General features: G+C 36.1%; 2 protein-coding genes across 7 annotated transcripts in view; one reads left to right on the plus strand and one right to left on the minus strand.

The window, feature by feature from the left end:
* Window positions 1-175: 175 nt before the first annotated feature.
* Window positions 176-15,310, plus strand: LOC113515255 (putative ATP-dependent RNA helicase TDRD12). 4 transcript variants are annotated; one of them, XM_052901119.1, is made up of 4 exons: window positions 176-260; window positions 805-1,111; window positions 4,528-5,264; window positions 6,009-15,310. In XM_052901119.1, exons 2-4 carry the CDS (start codon window positions 834-836, stop codon window positions 10,541-10,543), a joined length of 5,550 nt encoding a protein of 1,849 aa, XP_052757079.1. In that variant the 5' UTR covers window positions 176-260; window positions 805-833; the 3' UTR covers window positions 10,544-15,310. The 4 variants fall into 4 exon arrangements, with proteins under 4 accessions (XP_052757079.1, XP_052757080.1, XP_052757081.1 ...); XM_052901120.1 differs by lacking the exon at window positions 176-260 and adding an exon at window positions 407-491; XM_052901121.1 differs by lacking the exon at window positions 176-260 and having other exon boundaries at window positions 520-1,111; window positions 6,009-6,512; window positions 7,260-15,310.
* A 1,184-nt stretch (window positions 15,311-16,494) lies between these two features.
* Window positions 16,495-23,027, minus strand: part of LOC113514624 (WD repeat-containing protein 7) — a 110,180-nt gene continuing 103,647 nt past the window's right edge. For all 3 annotated transcript variants that reach the window (XM_052901191.1, XM_052901192.1, XM_052901190.1), the window contains 7 exons: window positions 22,864-22,923; window positions 22,055-22,240; window positions 21,483-21,609; window positions 20,691-20,862; window positions 20,189-20,315; window positions 18,735-18,905; window positions 16,495-17,907 (listed from right to left, as the gene is read on the minus strand). In XM_052901191.1, coding sequence (XP_052757151.1) covers window positions 17,735-17,907; window positions 18,735-18,905; window positions 20,189-20,315; window positions 20,691-20,862; window positions 21,483-21,609; window positions 22,055-22,240; window positions 22,864-22,923 — 1,016 coding nt within the window. In that variant the 3' untranslated portion in view covers window positions 16,495-17,734. The remainder of the gene's footprint in view (window positions 17,908-18,734; window positions 18,906-20,188; window positions 20,316-20,690; window positions 20,863-21,482; window positions 21,610-22,054; window positions 22,241-22,863; window positions 22,924-23,027) is intronic.

Consider the following 23,027-nt stretch of genomic DNA (forward strand, 5'->3'; position numbering starts at 1 on the left):
GGGGATTATTAGTAATGGAAAGATCTGTTCCCATATCTGTCATTATACCCTCATTCATATCATATTTATCATATCAGATAGATATCCACACTATTCGCCTTGGATATCATCTTGACTTATTTAAGGTTGAATTCATTACGATAGAGTAACTGACTTGTTTTTTTATTTTCACTAATCATCCCTCACTGGTGTTCCATCAGTATATACCGATATCGCAAACGAGGTTACCATTCCATTAATATCCATTAAAAAAATTATAGGTAAACTTATGTACTATTCAGAAAGCATATTTAATTTTTTGGTTTTAACTAATAAATTCTGGAGATTCAACATTTTACATTAAAATTTGTTATTAGAAAAGTTGGTTGTTTGACAATGCAATACAGATTTATTTTATTATAGGTAGGTAGGTAGGAAGTGAAGTCAATTCTGTGTTATCGTTTCTCTAATCTTATATCTAAAATTAAAATTTCAATATATAATTAAAACCCGTCTGTATTGCATTGTCAACCAACTAACTCTTTTAATAATAAATTTTAATGTAAAATTGTTATTCTTGTATATATCCTAACGAAATCTACTAACTAAACTATTCGTAATTTTCTAATAGATTTATGTCAAAATTTTTATTACTGATCATTCTCTTTCTAAGTTTAAACTATTTATTTCGTTTTTAAACGAATCTTTTATACAGCTGTTTATTTTGATTTTTTTGCTTTTTTCATCTTTTTTTTTTTATTTCTTTTTCCCTTGAGACAGTTCTCTTAATAAAATACCTTAAATTTAACTATGTTTATTTTCTAGCTTATGAAGTTTATAATGTTAAAATCGTGATGTCTGATTCATATCAGATTGATGTTTTGCACTATTTAAATCCACATTTAATATGGGTTGAAGTGATTAACCCGCCGAATGCGGAGCCCGACGAATTTATTTTTGAACAAATCGGCGTATATGGTATTTTGCCACAAGAAATTACGATATCTGACGATGTATTGAGTTTACAAACTAAAAAATGCGAGGCGTGGGCGCCGACTACCGTCCTCTCTATGAACAACCTCTTCAAAGAAGCTACTGAGGTTTGGTTCAGTCCTGTTCATATAGACAGAAGGTAATTTAAATCTTTCCAACATATTTAATTTAAGATCGTGTTCAACAATAAAACTGCATTCTTTGCAAAAGTATTTATTTTGATTTAAAAACGTATATTACTAAACCGCTTTTGAAAAAATGTCTATGGAAGGGATCCTTAGTAATGCGGGCTACCAGTCCCATTGCTAGCAATATACCCTGCCAGGTCGACCTCCACGCGGTTCCCCCTGGTAACAATCGTGCTGAGTTCCAGGTATTCATCACGATGGGCTGACTGACCTGCTTTTTTCATTATTCACCTATCACCCCTCACTGGTACCCCACCAGTGTATACCGTTAGCACAGGCGGGGTCATCACTCCATTCATCATCCATTAAAAAATCTGTATTTCCTTTCAATTAAAAAAAAATCCAAATCGGTTTACAACTGATGGAGTTATGAGGTAAGAAACATGAAAGAATACTAAGAAATTGGGAACTTCCTTGCTTTTATGTTTGTTCAAAATTATAATTAAACAATGTTTATAATAATAATAATAAATTCTTTATTGTTGAAAATACTACATCCTTTTTTATACACTTCTAATATTAATTTACTCTTTTCCAGCTTATTTTTTTATATAAACTTCTTCAAGATCCATACATTTTTCTCTATCTTTCATTAATCTGTACTATAATTTTCCTGCTATTCTTTTTATTTATTTTTTATTTATTTACACTTTATTGCACCATTTTTAAAATAGTAAATACATTTAATTGTAATAAGAAATGATACAAAAGGCGGCCTTATTGCTAAGCAATCTCCTACAGATAACCTTTGGGTAGAGGACATTGAGAAAAGAAAGAAAAACAAAGGGTAGGTGGCACACTATTATATATAAACAAATAAATACAAAGATATATATATATATATATATATACACATAAACAAATACATACATAAACATACACAAACTTAAAAGCACACATACAACAGGAGAGAGTGACACTGGAAAATGGAGATACAACATGGCAAAATAGTACTTAAAGGGAGAGATAATGGGATTTAACAGATGTCCTGTTTATGTTGTCCTCCCATCTTTTCTTCTGGCATCCATTCTTTCAAGCCCCTTATCTTTGATACCAGTTTGTGACTGATTTAGTCCATGTTGTTTTGTCTCCTCATGACATTTCCCTTCCATCTACTTGAGTTCATTTACAATTATTTTTTGTTTTTTTTTTTATTCTTTTGTATGTAGTCTATTGTTATTTTATATTTTAATTTTATGTTTAACATGCTTCTTGCATTGTACTGACGGGTATGCAGTTTTTTAAAGATTTTTCATTTAAAGGCCAAGTTTGATATCTAAATAAAAAAACATAATAACATATTAAATACTTTTTGTTGTTTCCAAAAGTATTGATGTATTTCTAAGTATTTCTTTAAGTGACAAAATTTTTTTCCAATTGTTTGGTATTCTTCTGTTTCTTTCTCCTTAAAATTGTCATCAGTTATCAATTTACCTAAATACATATATTTTTTTATGTATAGATGTATTATTTGTGTTAGGCATGACAATATTTTTTTATTTATTCACTGACGGTCCTTACTTCTTTTCAATTCAATTTATTTATTGCATTCTACAATATTATTATAAAATATGTTAGCAATAGATATAGTACATTGTAGACCGTGTCGGGTGCAGCGATTAGAAGCGAGGAGGGTGTTGATCCTTAAATTTTTATAAAGATTTCAATAATTAAATTCAATTTCATCAAAGTAATTAAATTGTAATAAAAATCCAAATTAATTTGATTAATTCCAAATGATTTTAACAGTTTTAATGTTTCTTCACTTGGTATCATGTCTGCACTAGGAGTTTTTGTTTCTCAGAGCCATTGCTGGTGATATTGATTCACTTTTCAACCAACTTAAACCAATGAAACAAACACCTACAAAAACCAAAAATACCAACACAAACAAAAAACAAAAACCAATAAAAAGGAGAAGGTTATGAATTTGGCTGTATTTTTATTTATCTGTGTTACCTCATAATTCTGTTACTTTTAAACTGATTTGGAAATTTATTTTTTATCTGAAAGGATGTACTTTTTTTTTAATGGGTGAAAATGGAATGGTAACCCCGCCCGCGCTATCGGTATACACCGACGAGGCACCAGTGGAAGATGATAGGTGAGAATGAATGCAGGTCAGCTGGCCCACCATGATGAATTCGACAAGAATTAACCATGATGGTTTCCAGGGGGGGTCCACGCGGTTCCCCCTGTATACCGCTTTTGATAAAATTTCTACGGTATCAATCTGATAGTACATCGTTTCGGAGGGAAAGGGGTTGTTAGTAATGGGGTCTAATAGCCCCATTGCTAGCAATATGCATTATTAGGTCGACCTCCACGTGGTTTCCCCTGGAAACCATCGTGATTGATTTAGTGTTGAATTCGTCACGATGGGCCAACTGACCTGCTTCATCCTCACCTATCATCTTTCACTGGTGCCCCGCCACCGTATTCCGATAGCGCAGGCGGGGTTACCATACCATTATCACCCATTAAAAAAAAATAGATGAAAATGAAATGGTAACCCCGCCTGCGCTATTGATATACGCTGGCGGGTCACTAGTGAGGAATGATAGATAAGGATGAAAGCAGGTCAGTTGGCCCACCATGATGAATTTGACAAGAATTAACCATGATGGTTTCCAGGGGAACTGCATTGAGGTCGACCTGAGAGGGTCAATTGCTTGTAATGGGGCTATTAGACCTCATTACTAACAATTCCTTTCTCCCCGCATGGGTACCTTTGTCCCACTCATATTTCTGCTGTAAATCAGCTTTACTTGTATGGTGGTGTTTCTTTATCAAGGGTGGGGATATGGCAGTGAAATTATAGAATATAGAAACACAATGCCATAGTCCTTAGGAATAATAACAAAAGAAGTATAATTTTTGTATACAAGAAGGTGGCAAACAAGCATATGGCCCGTCTGATGGTAAACGGTTACTGTTGCTATAGACCCATGCACACATCGTGACACCCCTATCACAGATGCGTTGCCGACCATGATATGTCATACTAATAAATATCATGGGATATATTTAATGGTTGATAATGGAATGGTAACCTCGCCCTGCGCTATCAGTATACACTGGCAGAGTACCAGTGAGAGATGATAGGTGAGGATGAAAAGGCAGGTCAGTTAGCCCATCGTGATAAATATATCTGCAATTCAGCACGATGGTTTCCAGGGAGGAACACATGGGGGTCGATCTGACAGGGTATATTGCTAGCAATGGGCATTATTACTTATGTCTCTCAGTGACAGTTAATTTTGCTGCAATTAGGATTTGATGGTGTTTTAAGGGGGTCGCTGCATACCATTAAACAATCATAATAATTATAAAGTGTGTGTTATTAATATTAAAAACAAATTTCCAGAAATTCTTTGTTTGACAACAACATACACAAATATGGTGAGATAACAGTAAAGAAGCAAAATGGAAAATGCAAATTATTGTCAAAGTTACTCATAAAGTCTGGCTTCGCATTGAACGATCCATGCATGTTCCTGCAAGAGCTGAGTTTAGGGATGTTGAGAACGAATCTCACTAACATACAGAGAGATGAGGTCATTAAACATTTAACTCAACCGAATAAAAATAAACCGTCAAAGGACCGCGAAAAGTCTGTTAAGAGACAAACACATATTTTGCAAATTGCCAAAAATTTAGAGTCGCCATTGACAATACAGAATTTGCAAAGGCACAATCAAAATCTAGACGTAAAGTACATGGTAAAAAATAAAATTAAAGATCTTGAAAAATGTAAAGATGTCGATGAGAAGTCACTTGGACGGGGTGTGACTCACAAACAGCCAGAACCGATGCAGAGGTCTTCGCTGCTGAGGAAAAAGTTGGAAATGTCTGCACATGTGCCTAGACACCACAAACAGGACCCCGCATCAATATTGTTGGCTACGAAGAAATTTCTAGAAGCAAACGCTAAAATTAAAGAAGACGTCACGTCTGGAAGCAGTCCGAGAGAGCCAGAAGATACAGTATCAGAAGCAGAAGACCATACAGGGAATATAGAAGAGTACAAAGAACATTCCTCTGTGAAGTCCGATGAAAATGAATGTGCAAATAAAATATCTAATATGAAGAAAACTAAAAATGGTAAGTAAAAACAATTTTTAATGATATTTTCATTTTATAGTTTCCCAAAAGAATTATTTTATTTATAATATTATATTGTATTTTAAATACACTATTGGGACTTCTTTATGGATGATAATGGAATGGTAACCCCGATAGCACATCGGTATACGCTAACGAGGCACCAGTAAGGATGATAAGTGAGGATAGAATCAAGCCAGTTAGCCCATCGTGACGAATTCCATAAGAATAAACCAAGATGGTTTCCAGGGACAACCACGTGGAGTTCGATCTGATCTCCATTACTAATACTCCCTTTCCCTCTACTATCGGGCTTAATGCAATGAATTTTTTTTTTAAATTCTTTAATTCAATATTAAAAAATTGAAATTAAGAAAAATCAGAAACATTTCAATAATGGATTTAGGCTTTTGACACTATGGGACTCGGTGATGAGTACAGTAAAACACACGATAATTTGTTTAAACGCAGTGTTGATACGATTAGTGCGATTTGTAGGGTGGATCTAGATAATAACATTGACGATGTGAGGGTATTCAAGGAAACAGCGCGGGTTGCCATACTAACATGCTGCTCACTTCAGTCACCAATTTGATATCTGCACCATATTTGTATGTAGTGCCATGCAATATATATATATATATCTTGGGATAAAGCCACAAAAGATTTAGAATGTATTTATAATAGGTACTTTTTCGTTAATATGTGTAAAAGTAATTGCTAAAGTAAATATTTCTTCTCCAGCGAACAAAAATAGCAAGTACAAAGTTCCTGAATATGATATGAATATGGAACAATGTGTAGCGTATGGACCACCAGGTCTGAATCCACAAAAGTTACCATTAAAAATTGTACCCAAAACAAGTAATGAAGTGAACATAGTTAAAACACTTGAAAATAATGAGGAGATTGAAGGAAATTATGACATCCATGATGGATTAGATTCTGCAGTTAACGTAGAAATAACTAACAAAGATCAATTAACGCTAATTAATAAAGACCATGATGAACAATTAGAAACAAGTTCTGCAGCAGATGTAAAGGTGGAAGGTAATGTAGATGAGAAAGACGCAAAGTCTTTTTCAGAGGAGTCTAACATTGAACCTTCTAAATCAGTTCGTTCGAAAATTCTCCTAAAGAAATTGAGATTGTACAAAGGAAGAATATCAATTGATTCCCTGTCATTGTCATCTGATATTGGTAAGGATTCATCGTCTGTTACGGAAGAAGACTCAACGAAAGGTAATGGTAAGGTTACTCCTGATTCAGATGAAGAGAGCATTCAGAATTTAGTTGATAAATTAGCTTTAGAATATGGTGATGATAAAAAAAATAGTAGTTGTAATAGTACAAATGAATTGAAACAACCGATTGTAACAAACCAACAAAATGTCGTGTTAAATAATAACGTCAATCCGTTTAAAAATGTAGACCCAAATATTCCTGTATTGTCAGTTTTTGTTGAAAAACTCGTAATGCCTGTACTTATGGTACACAGTAAGACGAATAAACGCATTCAACCACGTCTTAATCTAAGAGATGTTTGTTTCAATAATCATATACATGCAGTGCTTAAAAATATGTCTGTTGAAAAGCCAATGATGTTGCAGACAGTTTCTTGGTATGCTATTTTGCGTGGGTACAGTTTATTCATGATAAGTTCATTGGGCAGTGGAAAGACATTGGGTTATGTACCTGCTATTTGTAGGTTAGTATCTGATTCTAGAGCGAATACTTCTGACAGTGTAGGCCCATCATGCATTATCGTTTGTGCAACAGCAAAGTCGGTTTCCGAAGTAGAAAAACTTTGTAGAATGTTTTTGGGGATAGAAGAAAGAGTAGTAAGCTGTTATGCTGGTATGGATGAGCTTTACATAACGTCCTCTCTGTTGAATGGTTGTGATTTGTTTATATGCACCCCCTCAGCGTTGGTTAGATTGCTCCAAATGACGGATTTCGGTTTAGACCTTAGTCGGCTTTCTACTTTTGTTCTAGAAGATGCTGAGCGACTTCTCGAAGTTTATCTTAACGAAGTCAAATTTTTCCTCATCAAGATCAAAGAAATGCTAAAAAATAGGGCGAATAAAGAGATGAAAGTTCAATTCGTCGTAGCGTCTCGAATTTGGTGCGATTTCATGGAATCGCTCGCTAAAAAAGCACCGCATTCCGTTGTATGTATCGGATCGTTCCAGGAATGCGTATTGTATTCAAAAGCTAGTACCACAGTCAATTTTGTTAAAAAAGAGAACAAAGTAAAGACCGTTTTGGAGTTCTTAGAACAAATTGTTAATTCGAAAAAAACTGTGATAGTTTGCCGATCGAACGATGAAGTTGAGTTATTAGAAAAGAATTTGAAGAAACACGGCAAAATTGTATTCGGATGTGACAACACTATGACGGTACATGATTTGTATGATCTGAGTAAACAGTGGAATGATTACGAAGAACCTCTACTTGGGCCAATACTTGTTTGTTGTGATGGTAACTTGACACATCTGAATGTGTCAGACGCACATTACTTAGTTCATTATTCCTTACCCGAAATGTTCTCCATGTTTTGCAAAAGATTTTCCGTTTTAAACGACAACTACCCATCTATATTTAAAACGGAAAATAAAAATATTAAAATTAAAATACTCTTGGACGATAGCAACGTGGAACAATTGCCGAAAATATTAAATTTCATTAAAAGATGCACTAATGATGTCCCAACATTTTTGGATGAGATTTGTGCGAAAGTTATAGAGGAGAAGGACATTGTCAAAGCTAAAAAATTTTTGCCAGTGTGTGATAGTTTACTAGCTCTTGGCGAGTGTCCAGATTTTTGGAATTGTATAGAACGACATGCAATCTTTAAAGAATACGATGAACCCAAAGATTGGATGCCTAAAACGGGGATAATAACTTTCAAGATTTTACATGTTCAAACAGCAGTGGCATACTCAGCAAGATTGTTGTCAAATGTCACGAAAAATAATACAACAAAATATCCACAAACATATAGCACCCTCTCATTAAAAATGGGAATGTACTACAGTAAAGAATCGAACAGACAATTACACGGTATACCTAAAGTTGGAGACTTAAGTGCTGTTTCGATTAAGCTCAATTTCTTTGCTAGATGTCAAGTGGTTAAAATTTTGAATTATTACAAAAATGGCAATCCTAATTATGTTCTCATTAAATTAATAGATGAAGAAAAACTTGAAAGAAGTCGCGATATTTATTTGTATTACCTACCAGAGGATTTAAGAGGAATTGAAACTCACGTGGTTCAAGTGAGGTTAGCTAATGTAAAACCCAAGGACAAAGATGTTACTTTTTCTGACCTTTCAAAAGAACAGTTGAAGAAAATTACTGAAAAACAAGAGCACTATATGAGAGGTACGGTGACATTGGCGATTGGAAATTGTGTTTTTGTAGACACCCTAGAAGCATGCCAGGATCTGACTTCATTGAACGAAACAGTTGTAACAGATAACTTCAAAAAGACTCTTTTAGATGTACATGCTATTCCTAATCCAGACCACATACCTAAACTAGAAACACTGTGTGCAGCTGGAGGTTTGGATAGGAAACTAGAAGAACCAGTAGCTGAAATTGTGAGCCCCTTGAAAGAACGGCCTCCGCCCCGATGGGCACATCTTGATACTGATGAAATGTCATCTGTATTGTTTGGATCAGCAGAAAATCCGGCAACATTCTTTGTTCGACTGGTAAAATTCGAAGATTGCATAAACTTGTTATTAAAAGATATTGAGAAGTATGTTGTTGAAAATCCTGAACCTGTAACCGAAGTTACAAAGGGCGATATCGTTCTTGCTAAGTTCCCAGATGATTCTACATATGAACGAGCTAGAATCGAGGAAGTATATAATAATAATCGAGTCAAAAGCTTTTTTGTAGATCAAGGTGATTGGAGAGATGTTCCTATGAATGAATTAATAACAATACCAGAAAAATTCATAACAAAACTCCCATTTCAAGCCATTGAATGTCGACTGATAGGCGTAAAGCCAGCAGGAGACGATTGGACTGAATTTGGTACCAACTGGTTTTGTGATAACTGTTTTGAAGATAACAATGGGCATATAAAACAACTTTACATAAAATATTTTACAAAAGAAAGCCCGCAATTTACTGGTGGGCACAAATATGGAGTAGTTCTAATTGACACAAATGGCGATGATGATGTATTGATCAATCAGTTGATGATTGACGTAAATTTGGCTAAAGAAAATGAAGACGAATTGAAATATTTTGATGAATTAAAGAAATCTGCTGACTTTAAAAAAGATAGTCAGTCTATAACATCGGAAGATGATTGGGAAAAGATAACGATACCGGATGTAAAGGAAACATCAAAGGTACCGCTTGAAGACTTTTTTCCTAAGAAACCTATAAGGTCAGTACATTTAGTTCAAGATAGCGACGAGGATTCAGATCAGTGGGATATTAATATGTCCTCTGATTTTGCATCTTTATTTAAACAAAATGATACACATAAGCAAATTAAAGAAGCAGAAGATAATGTAGTTGTCAATCTTGAAAAAGAAAAAGAAATGTCTGAGCCACCTAAATCAAAAGCATTAGAAACTATAGAAATTCCAAAGAACTGTGACACACAAGTGGCGTGTAAGAATGTGTTGAAAAGTATTAAACAAAATACAAAATCACAAAACGACAAATCAGAGATACAAGAATTAGATTCAGATGATTTCTCGTCAACAAAAGATAGTCAAGTTTCAGATATTGCTGACACTACTCTCTTTAATACGGATACTGAAATTTTATCAGATACTAGTAAAAGACCATTGATAATTGAAATAGATAATTTGAGAAAACCAAAAGTGGTTTGGAGACAGAACAATATGATTGTTATTATAAAAATTCAATTGATTGGCGTTGAGAATTATGATTTAGAAATAGGGAAAAGGTTTATGAAATTCTTTGCGATTAATGACGATACAAAATATGGTTTCGAGTTTGAACTGTACGGCGTAGTCAACGATAAAAATTATTCACACAGTAATAAAGGCCAATACATTCTGATACACTTGACCAAAGTGATGAAAAAGACTTGGTTGACTCTGACCAGAGACGGGGGCATTAAAAAGTGGATTGTCTATGACGTGGATTCTATAGATACGTCATCTGATGAGGAAGAACCTGAAGATGATACGACGGCCAATGTTATAAAGAATATACATAATCAAGGTGATACTGATTCAGATGACGATTTGTTAGACGATATCAATTTCAAATATGGTCGTCATTAAGCTAGATATAGATATATTGATATTAGAAGTAAAAGCAAGTATTATTAAATAAGTGTAATAGGATCTAAACTACAAGATTTAAAAATTTATACATATTAACAAAAGACTGTTCATCATGGTTTTGTTATGTGCGTAATCAAATACATACAAATCCGCCATATCTATCTCCCGTTGTTTTAGGCAAAAAACAAAACAGCAACGCCAAATGCTTCTTTTCAAACAAACCTCTTCCGCATCCTCTACATTCATCAATCATCAATCAATTCATACACGATCGCCAGTTACTTGGCCCTTCTTCAGCACGTTGCTTATTCGGTCGACATACGTCCGTCTAGGGCAGCCCCTACCGACATCTCCATTCATTCGTGCTCGATAAATGTCTTTCGAAATTCTTCTTTTATCCATCCTCTTCAAATGGTCAAAGCACCGCAACATTTCCGTTTCGATCTTTATTATTTCATCTTGACCACAACAGAATATCAGTGTTTTGCTCTTTTGAGGGCAAAGCAATAAGCTGAGTTGTGACCATTTTGTGTTACTATGGCACATGCATAATATCAGGAAATTGTTGTTTTATATATTTTGTTTTTTTTTTTTGTTTGTTGCTTTTTATGTTTTTTTTTTCATTCTTTTATCTCTTTTACTGTGCATGTTTTTATTATGTGTATGTTTGTATTGTTATTTGTATGCTGTAAGTAATGCAAACTATTTATCTTTTAGTTCATACCTCTCTCTCTAATCACACTATCACTCTATCTTTAAATGTATTACCACGCATATTTATAAAATCTCCCATCTTTATAACATTTACCTCGCTTTCATGCTTCTTCTGCCATATCCACGGATTTGAGTAAATTTTGCAGAAGCAATAAGCAAATAGAAAAGAAGTTGTAATAGTATGGCTAATGGAGAGAAATTTTGAAACATTTTGAGAACATCTTCTTGACTGATCAAAACTTGGAATTCACGATGAATTTAAATAAAAAAAAAAATTGGAATGATACAAAATACTTATATTTATTTACACTACGAGTACCAAGTCAAATGCTATGGAAAGAGCTATGCTTGAAGTCCTTGCTTGTTAGAATCGAAAATGAGGGTATCCGCAGAAAAAAATGACGTAACCTGAATATCTTAGAGAATTGGTGAGCTAAAGGCCAAATAGCTCGGAGGATCAGGCGCATATAGTTAGTACGTACTGTTATAGCTTTATCAATTTAAAAAGGTTTATTTTATTCCGTTAGTTTTTTTAGATTTTAAAAATAAATGAATCGTAAATATTTAAGTGTAACTTATTTACTGGTTATTTGATTAGAATTATTTTGTTTATCATCATCATTATTACCAGAAGTTCCACAACCTTCCATATTAGTCTTCAATCTCCGACTGCCATTTAGTCCACGCACGTTTTGCAATTTTTTTTTTTTTATTTGGACGAAATGGCAGTCGGAGATTGGGGGCTAGTATGGAAGACTATGGTACTTCTGGTAGTAATAGTGGTAGACAATCTTCGATTGTTGACAGTCACACACATACTAATGGTAGCGGAATTAAACAAAATAATTCTAAACAAATAACCAGTGATAGGGACTTCGGCAAGATAATACCTTTCTTCTTCTCATTTAAGAGTTTCCTCTTGTCGGTGCAACTAATTCATGCATCTTCCTCCAGCCAGCTCTATCCCAGACCATATCCTTGACCTCCCTATACGACATGACGCCTAGTGTTTCCTTTATCTGTCCCATGTAGTTAATCCTCCGTCTTCCTCTTCCTCTCTTGCCCTCTTAGATAATACCTAGTTTAGTAAAATATGTAACTTGTTCACTTACGAGTCTCTTCTGATTTAAAAAAAAAAACTTTAAGTGGAAATGAGTAAGCTATAGAGAATTTAGTGCTATACCATCGTAATTAATTGGTATATTCCTGTACGCAAATAGCAAACGAATCTCAAGAGATAATAATAAAATATTAGCGATTCTATCAAGATAGAATCGCTAATATTTTATTGTTAAACGTTTTGTAAACACACAATGTATTTTAATATAATAACTACTGGTTTAACTTACGTGTAATTAGATCGAAAAAGATCAACTAGTTTAGAAATCAATTCGTGATCCTTAATCATGAGTGACTGTGATATGAGCACGCGTCCGACTCGCTGAGCGCGAGCTGTACGCGCTTGCGGCGTCGTCACATATAAGAAAGACGGCGTTCGGAACCGAAGAGTTCTGGCTCGTCAGTCCGGCTCGTGTTCGCGTCACAGCCGCTCATGACCAAGAATCATGAATTGATTCCGAAACAAGTCAAGAATTTTCGATCTAATTTCACGTAAGTTTATTCACTAATATTGTTTATCACGTTGCACTGTCAATTTTATTTTCTTTTATTCCTGTCTTCGGTCGACTGGTAAATAACGCCATATTGGGTTAAGTCCACCATTTACACTATCTAGGTGTATTAAAGTTTAATAAATAAAAAAAGGACAGCGCACATCGCTGTCTCTTTCTATCTAATGGCGAATCCATTAGAAAAAGACGGCTAGACTAGCCATAACGATTCTACCGATGTATTTGTTTAACACTCTTCTAGTTAGAATGTGTAGTGTGACAGTTGTACACTTTTAAATAGGCCAGGTATTAAGTCCGCCTTTTGTACCAGACATTTTTTTGTAATGTGGTCAATAAAGAATAAATAGATAAGTAAAAAAAAGTTCTTACGAAAATATTTGAAAGAACAGCATAAATTACTTGGCGTGATAAAAAATGGCGCGTTTTTTTTAAAAAAAGAATGTGTCAAAATGTCTGCCAAACGTGAGTTAGCTGAGTAAGTTTTGATCTGTGTTTCTCAACTCAATGCTTTATCTATATAAGATTTTTAGATTATAGGTTTGTTATTTTTTTTTATAAAACAATTTACTTTTGTGTATTTTTCAAGCCGTATCTGCTGGAAATCGTATTATTAACCGACTTCAAAAGGAAGAAGGTCCTTAGTTCGGTAGTATTTTTTTTTTGTTTGTTTTTTATATATATTATATTTTTTATACCACTGAGGTGGCAAACAAGCATATGGCCCACCTGATGGTAAGTGGTTACCGTAGCGTATGAACACCTGCAATACCAGAGGTATCATGCGCGCGTTGCCGACCCTGAAAAACCTCTTTACCCCCCTTTTGAAGAACCCCATGCTGTAGTCTCTTGGGAAAACCTCGGCAGGGATCTCATCCCAAAACCTGAGTGTTCGTGGGAGGAAACATCTCTGAAACCGCGCAGTACGCGACCATTGAGGCTGTAGAACGTGAGGATGAACTCCCTGTCGATGGCGAGCCGTACGATGATAGTAAGTGACTGTGGACATCATATTGAACAATTCCTCTGAGCACAATCCATTGTACAGGCGGTAGAACACGCAGAGTGAGGCAAAATCTCTCCTAAGACTCAAGGGTTCGATACCGCTTGTGAGCCTGAAATCATCGAGAATTCTCATAGCTCGTCGTTGCAACGAGTCGAAAGGTTCAAGCTGGTATTTAGGTGCTCCGGCCCATAAGTGACAGCAAAAAAGTGTAGTGTTTCCTCATAACTCCGTCAATTGTAAACCGATTTAGAAAAAAAATTTTTTTTTTTTACCTGAAACGATAAACTTAAGATTGATCATGTGCTCGGATCAAAATCGGTTCAACAGTTTAGTTTTTAAATTAAAATAACTAGCTTTGCCACAATTGATGGCTTCTCTTTGTGGAACACAATCTTGGTGTTTCATACCATAGAGATGTTTTTTTTTTAACAAAATAAAAGCATTGCTTTTTTAATTTCGAAATTTGACCATGTTTGATTTCAGACTGACTAAGGTTTTAAGAACCACGCTGTGTACGAATCACAACTAAAATTCCTATACGAATGTTCTTTATTCAAGTAGGTAAATTTAATTATAAATATTTTTAATAGTAGTTTTTCAGGCACAACCCCTCCCCCCCTTTCCTGTCCACTACATACACACAAGTATTAAGCGATAACGTAGTCGTCAAAACTAGATGGTCGCGTACAGCGCGGTTTCAGAGATGTTTTCTGTCACGAACGCTCAGGTTATGGAATGAGCTCTCTGTTGAGGTCACCATAAGGGGAGTTTTGCCAATAGTTGCCACGCTTGGAAGGCGGATTGGCAACTGCAGTCAGGCTTTAGAGATGTTTAACCCTTAAAAGCTAGATTTTTTAAATCAAATTAAAAAATATATAAGTGTATCCTGTACTGTGTTTACTAACAGGGAAAATAGTAAAAAAAATCAAAACGATATTTTTATATATTTATTTTGAAAAAAAAAACATTTGATATCATTTTTGATACTTTAGGCATTACGGTAATAAATATTTAAATTTATTTAACAATGCAAACCAAATCTATCTATCAAATTTGAAATTTCAGGCATTTAAGGGTTAAGAGGGACGCTACTGCCCATCCCTCGCCCTTCCTTAGTCGGTTCTAGACATCCACGGGAAAGTATGGGGTGGCCTATTCTATGCCGGGACCAAACGGCCAATATTTATCATGTAGGGGTTGAATACCTCCCAACGTCTCATTGTTTAGTTCATGATATTTTGTTTGTTATATTTTAATCCAGCAGGTACGGTTTCTGGTTCAACTTAGATTAGTAAATATTGATTTATAATAAGTTTCTTGCCTGTTCTTCTCGACTGAATAAACTGAATGTGTTTCCTTGGCTATAAACTTGTTGTTTTTTCATAGAAGTATAAATAAAAAGATTTTTATTTTTTATTATCGGTGTTTGTTTTTATATTGCATCGAAGAGAGTCAGTGGATGCAGGTGGCTCAGAATTAAAGACAAGGAGTTTAGGAATGATTATAATATCTTATGCAAATGTTATTAGTTGACGAAAAGTACACCATCAGTTGCTATTTTTCTCAATTCATAACAGGCTAGTGTATAGAAAATGTTATACGGCCGTATAACCCTACCAAATTCAGATACAACCTGCTTGCATACTTTCTACATAAACTGTGTCGAATACATAATCTAGTAATGTAAATGAACAATAATTTTACATACACATTTTCTATACACTAGTCTGTTATGAATCGAGAAAAATAGCAACTGATGGTGTACCTTTCGTTCTCTTTTTACTAATTATATTTGCATAAGAAGAAAGGAGGCAACCATATGATTTACAGTTTTAATTTTATCATTCCTTCTATGTAATTCCTTCTTCTTAGGCTCAGAACCGTTCTTTATGGCAGTCTATGGGGAAGACTTATGTCCAGTAGTGGACGGATAATGGCTGAAATAATGATGATGATGATTTATAATATACTAGTGACCTGTCCCGGCTTCGCATGTATAGATAGGTAGAAAGATAGATAAAATATAGCCTATGTTATTCGTTAAAAATTTAGTTTTGGATTTTTAGTAGAAATATAAAGTACAGCTCATCTGATATGTCATGTCAGCCGTTAACTGATCATAGTCTTTCCCCATAAGCTGTTTTTTTTTGCCATGGAAAATGACAATGGAATGTCCATTCCTTGATCATTAAGTTTTTTTTTTATGATAATGGATTGGTAACCCCGCCTGCGCTAACGGGATACGCTGACGGAGCACCAGTGAAGGATGATAGATGAGAATGAAAACAGGCCAGTTAGCCCATCATGATGAATTCATCAGCAATTAACCATGATAGTTTCCAGGGAGAACCGCGAGGAGGTCGACCTGGTTGGGTATAGGTTTTCCAATAGTTACCACGCTTGGCTGACGGATTGACAACGCAGTTTGGCTTTAGATATGTTTTAAGAGGGACGCTGCTGTCTTTCCCTCGCCTTCCCTTAGTCGCCTATTACGACACCCACGGGAAAGGAAGGGGTGGCCTATTCTATGCTGGGACCACACGGCCATTATTTATATATTAGACATTGTTGATTTTAAAAATCACATTAAAAAAACAAGCTGTGAGTATAATTTATTTTATTGATTACATTTTACACAAATAATTAACAAAGTTAATGTTTTCTAACAAATGAATAAATTTTACAATTTCACGATTATTTCCAATAATAATATCACATGAACAATAATAACAAAATAATAACATTTACTATCGAAGTAAGTGTACGAATTATTCTATGTGGTGATGGAAGTGAGTCTAAAGTACTTTCATCTCGCATCTTCAAGGACATCGTCTTAACACTTCTACAAACAAATAGCTAACAAAAAAAAAAAAAACTACAAAATAAAATATTTCACAAATACAATACAATCACAAAATATTACATAATAATAATACTATACAATTGACATTAAAAGAAAAGTGTAAAAACGTAATTTTTACACACAACTCTTGGGACTTGAGAATGCTCTAGTGCCTGTAAATCTTGTTAAGTATAATCAAAATGTGTAAATTTGTGTGTTTTGATTGTTCTGCGGCGCTAGAATAAATACGGAGAAGATATTTTTTTATCCTATATTACACGCGAGCAAAGCCACGTGTTGTAATTAGTGTTAAATATATTTTTAAATAACTATAAATCAATAGTTATTTATTAAACCTGCAGAAACATTGTCTGTAATCTGAATATTAAAACATGACGAATGACCTGAATGTAACTGCTGATTGGTCGTCGCAATTTGTTTCTAACTTCACGATCATTGCAGCAACCATAGATTATGCAGTAGCAATTAGCATGTTTTGACGATATTATTCAAATGTAATTCTTACAATTTCCGGCAATTAAATGGTATAAATAATCTATCACGTCAACAGCCAGATTGGTATCCCCATGCTTCGCTGATTATATTTAAGTGTTGTCTACATGCTTCGCTGATATCGCATCGATTCTGTTTAAATGCGTCCATGTTTTGACGGCATCACATCAACTGCATTTAAATATTATGTACATGCTTCGCTCATGTCACGTCGACTGCATTTATGTGTTACCTGCTTACTTTTCTGATGTGAAGCCGACTTAATTTATTTTTATTTTAATGCTTTGGCAATGTAACTTCAATATCATTTAAACGCTTCGCTATTGTTGTCTATGACATTTAACCATTTATATAAATACTTCGCAGATGTAAAGCTTTTTATTTTTTATTGTAATATTTCGGTGACATCACGTTGACTGCATTTTAATATTATCTCTATGCTTCGCTAACGTCTCCACTCTTCGGGAATGTAACGTCGAGTGTATTTAGATGTTGAACCTGGTTTCTGAACCGTCAGCTAACATAAGGGTGACGGTACGCGAGTTGGCCCACACCAGGCGGGCTAGTCGGGCTGGATTGAGCCGCGCTACGTCCGCCATGGGCGCTGTACTGTAGCACTTCACGCAGCGAGTCTGCGCCGCGCCGAGGCCGAACATACCTGGGAAATATCATTATTTAGAACTAGCTTAATATAAAAATAGTTACATGTTGCTGGCTTGATTGGATCGACGAGGTTGGTAGAGATGTATATTTCCAATGACTTAGTTATACAATATTTTATATACATACAATATTGTAAATTTACTGTCATATCATATCTGTATGCTGCTCGTACATAGATGACAGGGGCCACTTATCATCAGGTGGGTGGTCAGCTTATTTGCTATTCTAAGTATCATTTTTTGAATAGTGTCAAGAATGGCAAATGGAATGGTATCTTGTTTGTTATAGTATATTTTAAACATATATGCAAAAGAATTGTTAGTGATTGACTATTAAGTTAGACGTATGATGAAACTAAAAATTTATTATTAATAGTATCTAGGTTATGACTGCTATTTTACAATAACTCTATAAATAATCTATATATATATATATATATATATATATATATATATATATATATATATATATATATATATATATATATATATATATATATATATATATTTCATTCTTTTATCTGCTTAACCTGTGTGTTACCTATGTTTGGAGCGGGGTTTCACCTATATTTGTGATTTTTGTAACATTTATTTTGAAATAAACTTATTATTATAAACTAAAATTATGATTTTTTTATTTTGTCCATATTCACAGGCGGTTACTACGTCCTATCAGGTGGGCCGGTAGCGAGGATGCTCACCGGCAGTGCTCTGCCAGAAGGAGAGCCTATTGTCGGTGGTAGCGTAGGAGACCAGGTAGCAGTTATCGGGTCTGAAACGGTCGCTGCCAGCCCACTTGATAGGAAGTAGTAAGGATGCTCACCAGCGGTGCTCTGCCAGAAGGAGAGCCTGTTGTCGGCGGTGGCGTAGGAGACCAGGTAGCGGCCGTCGGGGCTGAAGGCGCAGGCGGTGACGGGCCCCGCGTGGGCCGCCAGCGACTGGCAGCGGCCAGCACGCAGCTCGTACATCGCCAGCTGTCCCGTGTGGCTGCCCACTGCGCAGCGGAACCCAATCAACACCAACCTCACCAGTAGAGGAGCGAGAATCACACGCCGCGATATTGGCTTATTTAAGATTATTTTCAAATGACCCATATTTCCCATACTGTTTTTTTTTATTGACAATGGAATGGCGACCTCTTCGCGGTTCCCCTGGAAACTATCATGGTTAATTCCTGATGAATTCATCATGATGGGCTAACCGGCCTGTTTTCATTCTCATCTATCACCCTTCACTGGTGCTCCGCCAGCGTATCCCGATAGCGCAGGCGGTGTTACCATTCCATTTACACCCATAAAAAAAAACCCGCCTGCGCTAAAGGTGACCAGTGAGAAATAATAGGTGAGAATGAAAAGGCAGGTCAGTCAGCCCATCGTGATGAATACACCTGGAATTCAACAAGACGGTTTCCAGGGGGAACCACGTGGAGGTCGACCTGATAGGGTATATTGCTAGCATTACTAACAATCCCTTCCCCCCCCCCCCATACTGGTTGGATATTTACATTCATTTCAATCGGGTACTTCAATTCAATATTATATATTCGATCTTTCTATATATTACTTGTTCCTATGTCCTAAACACAGCATGGAATCTCTTCACGAATCCACCCTATCCTGGGCCCTTAAAAAAGGAGCATAGTAGTCTCAGATATGTCTTCAACCCAAGATGTCAGAAACTCGCACATCCTGAGGAAAGCATCAGACAATTCTGGGTTGATCCAGCCCCGATAAATGCCTATTCATAGCAATCACATTTAGCTGCATCACCTTTGGTCGTATATAATATCAACTAACGCGAATAGTCAACGCAGAGTCCGAGTGTGGCGCATTACCTAAGAAAAGGTGCAATGCTTTGTTGCCGATCTTCCGTCGACCGATATATAGCGACGATGGAAAAACGCTGGACACGAGTGTTCTACGGTGCTAGTTTGACGTAATAATCGATCTTTGGCTCAGTGTGACTGCAGTTTGATGGATTGACATTCCGCCGCGGATGATCGGCAACCAAAAATTTACTAACTGTAATTATAGCACTATGCTGCAATATATGACCAGTAAATTATTTCTGACAAGCACATCAAGTCAGCTTGATCTAGTCCTAAACCTAGACTTTGGAAACCATCCTGATTACATCCTAAGAAATTAGACATAAAAGGTCAACTGACCTGATTTTTTTTATCCTCACATTTCCATTGATACCCCGTCAGCGCATACCATCAGATTATCACAAACTAAAACCCTCGTTTGAGAGGATCAATCTAGAATGAATACATACCGGCAATCCGTCTAGTGGCCGGGCAATGTGACACCTGGTTGTAGCGACAGATGGCTGGAAACACTTCGTTCAGACCCTTGCTCTTCAGGTGCGACTGGTCCACGCAGTGTAAGATTATGTCCATAACCTGTAAAACGAAAGGATTAATTATTGATGCAATCATTTTCGTATTTTTTTTTATAACACGGATAAATGAAAAGTAATTATAATAAAATTTACGAGAGGGTGACTTTGTACAAAAGTTGTTCGCTTGGGCACCTCTGTTTTATCTGGACCGCTACTGAAACGGTGAAGTTTCGAGTTTATTAGAAGGAATATGAATTAGGGAGAGGGGAGAGGTAATGGAGGAATATGGGAGGGTACGGGGGAAAATGGGAGAAGGAATATGGGGAAAAAGGGAGAGGGAATGGGAGAAGAAGGGGAACGTAACGAAGGGAAGCGAGGTGTGGAAGGTATGGTAGTCAGCGAGAGGGGGAGAGGACGCGGTGAGCTCGGCGAGTACCTCGACGAGCAGCTCGGCGACCTCGGCGTGCATGCGGTCGATGAGCAGCTCGATGCCGCGCAGCACCTCGGCGCGGCCGCGCTGCAGCGCCTGCGCCGGCGCCGCGCCGCCCGCCGCCGCCGCCGCGCACCGCGCCACCTCGCGCGCCATCGTCGTGATGAACGCCGCCGGCCTGCCGCCACGCTACGCTTAGCCCGTCACGCGGCCTCAGGAATGGCAACGCGTGGGGGGTATCATGGGCGAAACAGTATACTCTGTTATGTCCATGGTTACTGCTCATGTCTATAGGCGACGGTTACCACTTACAACCTTACTTTTTTACTTTTGTTACTTAAAGTTGTATAAAAAAAAACCCATTTCCTTTATGTTACTTACGGATCACACATCGATCTGAAGACACTTATTATTGTAATAATTAATTTTAGAATTAAATTTAGTTATATTTATAAAATTGATTTTTTTTTGGGTCTTCCGCCAGCGACTTCAATAACTAGGATCAGGAAAAGCTCAAAATATTTTGTAATTTTTCGACCCATGTTTCCTTAGTTAAAATTTTAAGTTTCACTGATCGAATAATAATTTAAAAGGATGCCAATATATTTCAATGTTATTCCACATAATGAACTTGCTCTTTGTATATTAAGTTACCCCGCATTTCGCATATTCTATGTGTAGTTACCCCACGCCCTGTATACACTACATAAACGTACCCTACATTTTTTACACATTTTGCATATCCTAAACATAGTTACCCCACATGTGTAGCTACCCCACCCATCGCGTGTACTGTACCTGGCGGTGGCGATGAGCGTCAACGCTTGCCGCGCGGTACGGCACGAGTCGGCCTGCGGTGTTAGAGGCAATCCATACGTCATGGACGGCACCAGCTTATCAGCGTCCGAACATAACTCCAGCAGACCTGCAGCGATGTATTCGATTGAAAATGCGGACCTACCACGAATTCTTTCTCAAATTTCAAAACGAAACACGAGAAATTAAACAATTTTCAAATCCGTCTGGTTTTAACAGAGATTAACACGTTCAAACTCTTTCGCTTTATGCATACTAGTGGTCCACCCCGGCTTCACACGTGCAGATAGATAGAAAGATAAATTTGTATTGTATATTATTATTTATATTATTAGCTTTAATAGGCAAACTTTTGATACCTTGATTTACACTATTGTAATTTATTTAGGAATCTGTATTTATTGTAAACAATATAGCCTATATAACTAGCTGATAATGCAGCTTTCTATATGTGAAAAAATATTTAAAATTTATTAAGTATTTTTTTAGTTTATCCATTACAGACAAACAAACAAATCTTTCCTCTTTATAATATTAGTAAGGATTATAGTTACCAAGTAGTACATGGCTGACGTCCAAGTATGGTTCCCAGACAGTGAAGCCGCGGCCCAGCAGGTCGACGGCGGCACGACGTAGCGGCGTGTAGGCTGGTAGGCGCGGACACGGCGGCGCCAGGAGAAGGTGGGTCAGCGCCAGGGCTGTCAGCCGCGCTAGGTTGTTCGAAGCGCTCAGTGTGAACCCTGGAATAAGGGATTTAATATATATATATATATATATATATATATATATATATATATATATATATATATATATATATATATATATATATATATATATATATATATATATATATATATAATAACGATATAAGGGGATTTAATTACTATGAACAGAACGATACTGTACAAAAGTCGTGATTAAAATATAGCTCTCATATTTTTCTAATGAACGATATATTTACGATAGCGGTCTGCCCCGGCTATTTTCATAGGTTTTTCGTTAAATTTTTTTTATATCAGCCAGCTGCTGACACGTAGTTGGCAGAAAGGTTGGCTACCACAGTTAGACTTTGATGGTATTTTAAGAGAGACGTTACTGTCTGTCACTCAATCATTAAGTTTTCTTAGTCATTTCTTACGACACCAACGGGAAAGAAGGAGAGGCTTATTTTAAGCCAGCACTTATTTGCTCCATGATATTCATCAACATATTAACAATAATAATATTACAAACAAACATACAAGAGATCAAATCTTTACTTTTTATAATTGAAATGGGTGTCATAATCTATGTAAGTAAATGCCTCATCCTTTCCCTCTGTAACTCGAATGTGACCATTCGATATTATATATGTGTTACGTACCTTCAACTACAGAACTCTTTCTGCTGTCTGCGTCCTTGCGACGCTTGTTACCCGCAGCACCTGTATGACGATTAACAATCTTATTAATACGATAAACTTGTAACTCCTTCTGTTCGGATAATGTATGAATGAATGAATGAATGGTTTATTTTCTCTTCACAAAA

This window comes from Galleria mellonella, unplaced genomic scaffold (assembly GCF_026898425.1).
Source record: "Galleria mellonella isolate WM207_F2 unplaced genomic scaffold, CSIRO_AGI_GalMel_v1 utg746, whole genome shotgun sequence".
Taxonomy (NCBI): Eukaryota; Metazoa; Arthropoda; class Insecta; order Lepidoptera; family Pyralidae; genus Galleria; species Galleria mellonella.

Coding starts and splice junctions, on each gene's coding strand:
- LOC113515255 (XM_052901119.1), top strand. CDS start 834: ATGTCTGATTCATATCAGATTGATGTTTTGCACTATTTAAATCCACAT. Junction 1,112..4,527: donor CCTGTTCATATAGACAGAAG/GTAATTTAAATC, acceptor ACAAATTTCCAG/AAATTCTTTGTTTGACAACA. Junction 5,265..6,008: donor TATGAAGAAAACTAAAAATG/GTAAGTAAAAAC, acceptor TTTCTTCTCCAG/CGAACAAAAATAGCAAGTAC.